The following is a 10923-nucleotide window of genomic DNA, read 5'->3' as shown; positions in this document are numbered from 1 at the left end:
AGGTACCTGCACTTGTCCCTTTAAAAAGCAGCCCACGTCATGTAAGGTGAAAAGTGTTGAACACTTTTGGCTGCAATAGATAGCTTCCAGCAAACACAACTATGAGTCTGAAAAGATTTCCCGTTGAGAGCTGCTGCTCAACATGTAACAACTGCAGCACAAAAATTTGCACAAAGGATGGGGCAGAGATGACAACAAAACAAGGATCATTGAAAGCCTCGTGTTGAAGACCTTTGAAGGCAAATTCTCCATCTTCTGTCCTGCCTTTTGTGGTGCAGTTATATGTCATGTCGTATCGTATCATGTCGCCGCATTAGTTAAGCACAGCTTAGGGTCAGCTCCTCCTAACATGTCCATGAGAAGCCTTGGATAAAATATCGACAGTTTATTGCACTTACAAAAGGGACAAAGAGGAACAAAAGGGAGCATGGGGGCAAATGCACCACGACAATCTCCAGTTGCAATACAAGTTTGCAAGTTTTCAGTTATGCATATGCTTTCCCAGTTGCTTTGGGCAGTGAACAAGCTGTCCAAAGCCTCTTTGGATTCATGCACTTCTCAGGTGGCTTGCATGCTTACCTCACTAGGGAAATAACAGTACACACCATAACAAACGTGGTGAGAATTTCGGTTCAAGGTTATATATGCTGTAAAACTATTTGGGCAGCCACCAGACATGAAGAGAATTATATTTCACTGCTGCTAAAAAGACTGCAGGAGGTCAAACATATGAAAACCTCATGGGCAGCTTTGCATTCAAAGCTGACTTTAGGTGTGCATAAATAACAGGCGCAGTGGTTTTAACACCAATATAGTGTCTGACAAAATAGGCTCAAGAAAACTTAAGAAATCACCTCGAAGGTTACAAAAGCTGATACTTGGTCTGGCGAAGGTTTCCACAGGCAAAAGCTACATATGGAAGGTTATGCATCAGAAAGATGTTTCCAAACTCATCAGTATGAAGGGCTATTCGGATCAACTGCCGTAGTCATACACCCACACTTGAGCATGATGAAGTTTCGAGCTATATCAAGCAATAGCTGTGTATCACACCCAACGGCTTCCCTACACACACTCTTGTCTTCATGAAGGCACCCTCTTAATTCGTAACATTTTTTTTTACACATTATGGGGAATTATCGTTACCTTTGTCATGAAAGTTATAATCACAAATGTTGGTAGTCATACGTGACAAATCAACGACACAAATTAAAAATTAAAAATGACTAGCACTTTTCTACCCTCTCCCCTCCCCTCCTTGAAATTGATACACACCCCCTAATTTCAATTCATGGGGAAACCCCTGATCACACCTTTACACCCTGGAACTAACAGCATCGCACAATGCATGAATTAACACAACAGAAGCTATCTATTACATAAGCATTACATCTATTACATTGCATTAAAAAAAAACATTCGTTTAGAACAGCCAGCAATCACTTGTGACAAAACTGATTCCAATCCACACAAATGCCGCCTATGAAATTTAATTGTGTGTAGCATTCAACTTGCCAAAGATCAACGAATATGCAAACATTCAAACCTACAGAGTATAGTATACTCACATCTATTGCATTGTACTCAGCTAAGCTAGCGCCAGGACGAGTATTAGAGCAGACAAAAAAATGCCATTAAAGCAAAAGATGATAACAAAAATGGCATCAGCGAATAGATGTAAGAGGTGAAAAAAAAAAAGAGGGGGGGGGGGGGGGGGGGGCACAGAATAGCTAAAGAGACGTTGCCAGAGTATGTGCTCGAGCAAATGTGCCAACGGTTAACTTAAAGCTAAATGGCACGCAAAAGCCTACAACAGCATTTTGCGAAAATGGGGCATTTAAAGAGACACACTGATGTCCTTTTAGAGGCACAGAAGATCAAGACTGCTTTTGAGAATCGAAAAAAACCTGTCTCAGTAGGCAGTATCTAAAGTGACCATCAAAAAGAGCTAGTAACATTTATGCAAGTTCAGTTTGAAGGAGACCGTCAACCCAAAAGGCCCACATCTGCCTAAAACTCCCCAGCATGAGTTGGCAGTGCCATCCAACCACAGCTCGTAGTCTGCAAACCACAACATGTCTCGAAAGATTAAGTCACCACACTCTGTTCAGACTACCACTCCTTCAAAGTAAGTTTAAGTAATCACGTTAAAAAAAGTTTATGCTCCTTCAGGCAGGATTCACTGTTCATGAAGACACTGAAGGAAGCATCTTCAAAAATTTCTTCATTGGTGATCCATTCCGAGATCAGACGGGGCTGAATGCCTGGTAGATGCACATTGTGCTGGTTGCAGTAATGGTCTGGCCCTTTTCCGCAGCCAGGAACAGGATGCTGCCCTTGTGCACTGGAAGACTGCCGACCTTGCCCTCGCCTTCTATCACCAACAGAATACTCGCTGAGCCCATGCTCTTGAGCGAGAAGCTGCTGTTGGGCACGACCTGTGAAGCATTAGCAACAGACACAATACCCTTTGTTTCGCTTTCCAAACCAATGATGCATTTCAATGCAGAAGTAGTGAATGAGAACAACAAACAGCATGACTTTCATTACATTAGCAAAGAATTCTTGGTGCCAGTCAATCAAAGCATACCTGCAAACTGCAATTCCAAATGAAAGCTACGAATTTCTTTGAACAACACAGCCTACTTTCTAAGACTTTCAATGACTTTTTCCCTCTCGCCATCGCACCTCTCAGAGAGCCTAAGTTACAACATTGAGTTCTTCAGAAGAAATCCGGATGTCAACATGCAACTGCCTGGAAACTTTATCTCCACTGCTTTGGAGGTACCTTGCAGTTCCAAACCAGGCACAGGTTAAAGATGGACTGAAGAGGAATCTGAGCTCTTCTTTTTGCCACGGGAACTTGATCTACACGTTCCCAGCATTCTTAGAAACTTCGATTTATTGCCTTGTGCGGCTGATTTCTCTAATTAAATCGGAATAACATCCGGCTCCCGCCTTTTTTTTAATTCCCCGCTGGGAAGAGTCGACCAACGCATGGAGTGCCTTTCAGGCAGTCGCATGGCAGTTTTGCTTTCGCTTTTATTTTGTTTCTTTTAGGTTTCCGTGAATAAATGGATCTAGTCAGAGACTACATAGCTGCAAATTATGCCCACGGAAATAAAAATACGCGTGGACTCTGCTTTTGCCGATCACTACGTCTCACTCCGCCGATGGCAGAGCGGCAAGCTGCCACGGGACTGGGTGAAAGGTTGGTCGACTCCTCCCACCATTTGCGGGAAATTCAAAAAGAAAGGCGGGAGCCCGACGTTAAACCGATTTAAATTAGGGAAATCGGTTGCACAGGGGAATAGTTCAAAGTTTCCAAGAACGCTCGGAATGTGTAGATCGAGTTCCAGCGGTAAAAATACGAGTTCAGATTCTTCTTCAGTGCACCTTTAAGTCAGAGCTGAACAGTCACCTCAACTACAAATGACCAAAAATGCAGCGCTTTACGCACAAAACTGATGATGCACTTGCCTTGATCATTTTGACGGCAAAGTCCGAGATGGGAGGCGAGAAGCAGCATGTTTCCAGGTCGGTAGACACAGCAGGGAACCGCACCTCACTCAAGGGCACCGAGTTGTAGCTCAGCATGGAGCACAGCGTCCCCACGTCCTTGTGCTTAGGCGTGAGGCCCGCTCGCACCACATTGTCCGAGCACGCCATGCATTCCACACAGTCTGCATGCGTGGACAAGAAGTGATGGAGGGCCTGAGACAAACTCAACAAAGATGCCCTGAAACACTTTTCAAACAATGTGTTTACCAGTGCCCCCCTCCCCCCAACACCTCACTGCCAATCCTCAGATAATGATTTAATGAACACCTGAACCAGATACAATTGGTGCTCGATAATTTTAACGCAAAATAAGCCGAAAATTTGTTTTAAGTTATGCAGAGTTCATATCAAAGGGAGCCTTTTTTTAACGTGCTAATGCTGACGGAATGAAAGCGTCAGTTTGATTAAATTGAATTTCCGATTTTAGCGAGTTCTACCTGAGAAAAGACTTCATAGTATAAATTCCCTAAGCACAGAAGAGCAGCTTAAATCTAGACATCAAAAGTGCTTTCCACTTCCTGTGCCTGTTTCAGTGGCCTGCTCTCGATTTCTACTTTTAAAATACTGTTCCTACATAAGACACAAATATTCAGACAGCAGCCAGATTACTTCACGATTGCACAAACCAGGTGCCAATGAAAGCAGAGGGGCCGAGAAAACACACCAAGCAACGGCAACAAGTTGCACATGTAAACTGGCAGTAATCAGCTTACACATGTAAGCAAAAAAATTAAAATATGAAGCCCAGCCACCTGATGGATCATTGTGAACACTTCATAGTGCCAGTGCATTCACAGAGCTTTCAGTGCAGCAAAAGGTAATGAAAGGAGAGCGAAAATCCTATAGCACCAATGCTTATGCACACACGAGGATGTTAAAGGATGGTGACAGCGAGCAGAATAGGACTGGTCAAGCTCCCAGTTCAAACAGCTGCTCCATTCTTGAGCTCCTTGGTGCACGACTCAACGCCTTGGTCCATGGCCCGGCATCAGCAATAATAAATGTGGTGGCTCAGCATCTCGTACCACTGTACACCACATGTTCGGTGACCGAGGACTGCTCAAATGAATCTGCAACCGATGCATTGCGCCCTCAAATTCCTGCCTTTTCTTCACGGACGTGGCTCAAGACGAGTGGCAGCCACCCGATCTTCACGGCCCTTCGCGTCTACAAAAATTTGAAGTGCTGAAAGGCACCTTCTGATAACTGATAACTCCATAGATACTAACTGCTTTTGAAAAGTTCTTGCACTAGACAATTCAACACGCGTGCTCCTTCAGGCTCAAAAGACTTGGCAGCCTTTATAAAATGTTTAAGCGGCATGTGTGCTTCAACACTAACAGTTTCTGTAGACAATGCATGGATGATAATGGCTTTACCCTTTGTACCGGGCGGTAGCTTTCGCCACCTAGCCTATACTTCCCCCATTGTTAATTTATTTTTCTTTTCCCTTTCTTTCCCTTTCGCTCTTACAATGTCTAGACTGCCTATCCTTTTCCCCTCCAAATTCACCCCTCCCTTGATTTCAGCCATCAATCCTCCAACCTCCCCTTCGTCAATGTCACGCTTTTCCCATCCACTTGCCCGTCCTCCCCAGTAAATCCCAGCGCTATCTCTATGGCTGTTGCTGCCCCCTCTGGGAGGGCTGAGCAGAGTTCTGTGAACCTCAGAACCAAATGCTCTATGGTCTCCGTTTCCGTTTTACAAGCAGCGCACAAAATATCCACTTCTTCAAATTTGGACCTATACGCTTTTGTTCTCAGAGTCCCTGTCCTAGCCTCAAAAAAGCATTGAACTGCCCCGCGAATTATCGAATAATCGCTCGTTTTTGATGTCCTGTTTTCGTGTCCTATATATGCCTAGCGCCGATTTTTCCTGCATTCTCTCTTTCCACATCTTTCTTTCCGTCTCCTTTACCTCCGATTTCACGTTAGTATTTTGTTGCGTCCCATTCCTCACCTGTAAATACTTCGTTCTTAGCTTTCGAGTTCTATTAGTCCATTTTGTGTTAATACTTTGTGTTAATACTTTGTGTTAATATTTTGCGTTCATACACAAGGAGCGCACAAGGCGCTCCTTCTGTGAAATCCACTGGCCGACCTCTCCTCCTTTCCTCTCATAAAACTCCCTCTCTCTTCTCACCTTGTCAGCATCAGATTTTTCGTGCTTTGAGACAAACATGGCATTATCCGTGTGGTGCGACACGAGCACAATGAGCTACTCCACTAAAGCTTCACATGCATTTTGTCAGGTGCAACATATATGCCGCAGCCACATTTCTCAATTATCTGTTGCCATATATACTAATGCAAATGAATAAAATGTCCTCCCACCACCAGCACCTAATTTCAATTACGTCGAACTATGTCAAGCGTGTTGTAACTGACCAAATAATGCACACTGCAAAGCTGTTTATTGTACAAACTATTCTGATGTTAATGCTAGCCAGTTATTACTGGCGTAACGATAAGTTTGGCCTACATCATTGCTGTATTTTTTGTCTTTCAAGCTGTACACTTCAATATTCATTCTAAATTTTGGCAATGTGCCCTGCAAAGTGCACTTGTTCTGAAAGTACATGTGCAAAAAAAAAGGGGGGGGGGGCGGTGTCTCACCACCAAAGATGTAGGCATGAGGCTCATTTGCAGCTAGGAACAGGGCTTCTCCAGGTTGTAGCTTGACGTAGTTGAGGAAGAAGATGACGAAGCAGCCAATGTCGTCAGGGTATGTTGCGTGCACCCGCAGAAACACGCTGACCAGCTCGCACGGAAGCCCTGCTGCCTCCACTGCAAATGCAACAGATGCAGAATAAGAGACAGGTATGTACGGCATGCACAAACAGGCACATCTGGATTGCAACGCGGTTGTTTTTTTATGGCTCATGGTTCGCATCGACTATAACTGGCAGAAAATATGGACATGTGAAAACTGCACTATTTCTTTCCAGGGTGAGAAAAACTGCAGTAGGTACCACAACAGGCTACACAAACAGGCTATAGCAATAAGCTACAGCAGGAGGCTACAGCAAGAGGCTACAGCAAGAGGCTACAGCAAGAGGCTACAGCAAGAGGCTATAGCAATAGGCTACAGCAAGAGGCTATAGCAATAGGCTACAGCAATAGGCTACAGCAAGAGGCTACAGCAAGAGGCTACAGCAAGAGGCTACAGCAAGAGGCTACAGCAAGAGGCTACAGCAATAGGCTACAGCAAGAGGCTACTGCAAGAGGCTACTGCAAAAGGCTATAGCAAGAGGCTACAGTAAGAGGCTACAGCAATAGGCTACAGCAATAGGCAACAGCAAGAGGCTATAGCAAGAGGCTATAGCAAGAGGCTACAGCAAGAGGCTACAGCAAGAGGCTACAGTAATAGGCTACAATAATAGGCTACGATAACAGGTTACATCAACATGCTAGTAAAACAGGCTCCATATGGTTATGCTGCATGCAGTAGGAGAAGAAAAAGAAAGGTGGGCCCTCTAAAATTTCTTCAAGTAGGCCTTCGGTGCTTTCTGCAACGGCTACAGAAATGGAATTTCTAAGCTTCATGTTTTTTTGTGCTAACAAGCATCCACTGATTCAAGCTATTGTGGCCTAAAATAATAATAAAAAACAGTGCATCAGCATGCAGCGTATAATATTAGCCACTTATTATGCCCAGTTTTGGTTTTGATCGTAAAGAGCATGCCATTACTTGCCCAAGGAAACAAATTTGGTGATCACATAGGACACAGGCTCGAAAACAACCTCTAACCACATGCCAGTGCTCGAGATAGGCCTTTAGAAGCAGGCCAGTTTCAGCTATCGGTAGTCAATGGAAAACACCACGGAAACTTGCAGAAGCAAACAAACCCTCTTTCGCCATGTTTATGACCAGTTGTGAATAGCTCCACTCCTACACTGGTTGTTTACGCTGTCTCCATGACCAAATTAACACGTTCTAAGCTATGTCACTACTATTTCGAATGAGGTGTGTGTACAGAGAAACTTTACTACGCAACTATCCAAACATATTTCGCAAAAGCCTGTTCTTGCATACAAAGTGGCCCTTTCTGTGTTGCTACTTGTGAAAAGAGCATTCTCACCAAGCTACCATTTTAAAATTGCATCTGGCATTGAGGCAAAAAAGTGATATTTCAAAACACAGCACACATATTGTCCACTGCTTGGGCCAAAACTTGAGTTTGGGTTAGTTGGTGGTTCATTATAGCTGTACTTTTTGTTTTAAACATACAGAAAAAAAAAGACAAAAGTATGCTGAATTCAATTTTCAAAATTAGGTTTTGAATGAAAAAGGGCAGCATGCTTGACATGCATGCCGCAGCCAGCTAGAAAATTAACAAACTTGAACCGCTTTTTTCAAATTATAAAACTACAGAACACAGAGCGTGGTGAGACAGTGGTACTACTGGATTAGCGCAGCTGTGTTTTTGGAACATTTGTCTGCCACCTTACATACCTCTCCAGACCGGGAGGCTCGACATCCTCGCTGTCTGCTAAGAGGCACTGTTTGTTCATTGTCATTACATGTTTGCTTAGGTAGGTACAGAAATTGATGCGAAATCATGCATAAGCCTAACAAAAAAGTGTCATGTTCTGGCGAAAAAGTGTCATGTTCTGGCTGCCACGACAATTCAGCGCCAGTTCCATCGCTGCTGTCAACACAGAGACCACGTGATGCCTTGCTCTCTCACTCAGCCCGGTGGGACATCTCAGCTATCACATATCACAACCCAGTTCCTAGAAGTAAACCTCCACTAGTGTTTTTTTTTGTCTGACAGCTCCATTATTTAGCTTTGGTTACTTTTTTAATGGCAATGGTACTTCTGTCTACAAGCAGAGTTTGTACAACCATCTGTGCATAAATTAATGAAAAACAGACTGCTTGTACTAAAAAAAAAAAAAGGCCACTATAAGCTCTCAGTGACTTTTGATAGCACAAGAGTACAATGGCACATCATAAAAAAAAAACAGTGATTCACTCGTCGAAAACAATGTTTGCCGTAAAAAAAAAAAAACTCTGGTACCAATTAAACATCAAAAAGTCCACTGAATTTTCAAAAACTCCAACCCCTATTCATACACAATATTCAAGAAAGCAGCATAAGGGATGAGAAACAAACAAGCACTGAAGACAAGCAGGTAGTGAGTTGTTTTGTACGCCTGTTTTGCTAGAGTGTTCTTTTATCTCTCATTCCTTTAGCTTGCTTTCCAGAACATTGTAATATATATTGAAACATGAACTAGCCCTAATCCGACTTTACCAAAATTAATTCTTGCACATAGGACACTGTTTGTCTTGTTTTTGGAGCACTTCTGTGTCTTGTTCCTGGGATTTCTAGGGTGTCCTTGGCTGCTTTCTATGTTGCCTAATAATGTACAATTAGTAATAAAGTTCTCTACATTTAATGTGGCAGGTTGTTTGCCTTGAGGGTGCAAAGCTCAACTGGAAAAATCTTCCAAAGCACACTAAAGACCAGAGAGCAACAAACAAAGAAAACTATAGGAACACTAATTACATTATGTGTGGGGAATGCATTAGCATTAGAATCAGTGAATTTTATGACAGACCACATCACCGCAGGTCTTTTTCGTGATAAGGCTTCTGTTTGTGGCAATGCAGGTGGAGAGGGGGGTGAGGGGGGAACAGTTGTGGTAGGTGGCATGTCACATGACCTGATGATGTCATAACTGTTTTGGCCAATCAGTGATTTTTATGACAGACTACAATGCCAGGTCTTTTTCAGTGATGTGGCTTTTAACGCTGTTGCATAACATAAAGAAGGAAGGGCATTCTACTTGTCACCCCGTGCTTAGGAGGCAAGGACAAAATCAACGAAAATTACAGAGGAGGAGAAAGACATGGGCACATGTATGCATAAAGAACAACGATACAGAGTTAAAGGTATCTGGACAGGTCAGTCGTTTTCAAGAAAAACAGCAGTGCCTTAAGGCATAGTAAGCCAACAAATGGTAGGCTCGATGTTCAAGCATCATATGTCATATGCAGGCGTGTCCTGCAAACATGCAGGTACAGTGGGGGAGGCACTATGTCTCTGAACTGTGATAGTGGGCACTGGCATATGACATGGAAAACGTTACACAGAACATTAACCTAGTGAAACTCTCAGCAGCTGCATTACAACTGCCAGACACACTTCTCTGAATTGCTTGGGGTTTGCTACTTCTCAACCTTGGAGAGAAACTGACCTCTCAGGATCTCATTTTACAGAAGGAATCCCAGTCATCAAAAGTTCTGAAGACATGCCCTGATGCGTGTCAATTTCAAGCATGGATGTTAGGCTCCAAACCTACTTGCCTCCTCAAACCCAAAGCACTCGGTCCCCAATGTGAGTGAATGTTTCTTACCGTTCTTCCTGAGTCTCTCAGCCAGTTTCTTAAGGTGTGGTTGAAAAACGTCGGGTGGGGCAGTGATAACAGCCCGAAACCAGGCCTGCAGATCCTCCTTAGATGTCAATGGCCGATCTATCAGCTTCCCAAGCAACGCTCGCAACTCGGGCAGTGCTAAAATTTTTGAGAGATGCAGAAGGTAGCAACTCAGGAAAACTCACACAGCAGAGATGACTGCCCACACAGCTGGTTAATACATTAGAAAAAGCATATGCATCTACATTTAAGGCACCTTGGCCACATTTAGCTAATTCAGAACTTTATTTGCTGCATAAGTTTATGCACACTTGCAGCTTCATCATTATCCCTCGATCATGCACTTTTTAGCACCTTCGTCTTTTCTTGGCAACTTGTTTTTACGGTTGTACGTGCCACGGCATCAAATTTGACAAAGCAATAAAATAAAAGCCACTGCAACCTGCAGTAACCACAATATTGAAGCATCGCACGCAGAACACAACCAACCGAAGCTACTGTGACTACCAAGACAATAAACTCACAGTATTCCTCTCATGTTCTGGTCAGACTCTCTTGTCTACTGTATTTTCCAATGTATAAGACGCGGCTTTTTTCCAAAAATCTTGCTGGTGCGTCCTATACAAGGGTGCGTCTTATATGCGAATTTTTCGTATTTTTTTTGTGAGTTCAGGAATTACTCAGGTTCATGTTCAAGCTTTTTTCACCGGAAAAATATCGCTACCAATAACGCGGTTGTAAAACGGCCATAATACCGGCACAGCCGTGCGTAACTTTTTCAGGTGAACTTATCATGAAACGGCGGGGATGATGACTTCCGAGATCATAAACACGCGGCCGTTTCGGAGGCCCCAAGCAAAATTAATGTGAAACGCCAAAAGATGGCGACAATCACGCTTCTTGCCATTGTCAAGATAAGCCAATACAAGCTGGCATTTTTTTTTAGTCACCCTTTGCAGCTATGTTTGCTCTGTGTATG

General features: G+C 43.4%; 1 protein-coding gene across 2 annotated transcripts in view; it reads right to left on the bottom strand.

Annotated features, from left to right (window-relative positions):
• Positions 1-370: 370 nt before the first annotated feature.
• The window catches only part of Mpi (mannose phosphate isomerase), a 68007-nt gene continuing 57454 nt past the window's right edge, over positions 371-10923 (bottom strand). For both annotated transcript variants that reach the window (XM_089545738.1, XM_089545739.1), the window contains exons 5-8: positions 9927-10082; positions 6177-6347; positions 3481-3683; positions 371-2438 (exon numbers count right to left, since the gene is read on the bottom strand). In XM_089545738.1, the coding sequence (XP_089401864.1) occupies positions 2247-2438; positions 3481-3683; positions 6177-6347; positions 9927-10082 (722 nt within the window). In that variant the 3' untranslated portion in view covers positions 371-2246. The remainder of the gene's footprint in view (positions 2439-3480; positions 3684-6176; positions 6348-9926; positions 10083-10923) is intronic.

The sequence above is a fragment of the Amblyomma mixtum genome, chromosome 5 (genome assembly GCF_055824585.1).
Source record: "Amblyomma mixtum isolate Tamu chromosome 5, ASM5582458v1, whole genome shotgun sequence".
NCBI classification, from domain to species: domain Eukaryota; kingdom Metazoa; phylum Arthropoda; class Arachnida; order Ixodida; family Ixodidae; genus Amblyomma; species Amblyomma mixtum.
Note: the sequence above shows the minus strand (reverse complement) of the source record. Positions and strands in the feature narration are given on the sequence as shown.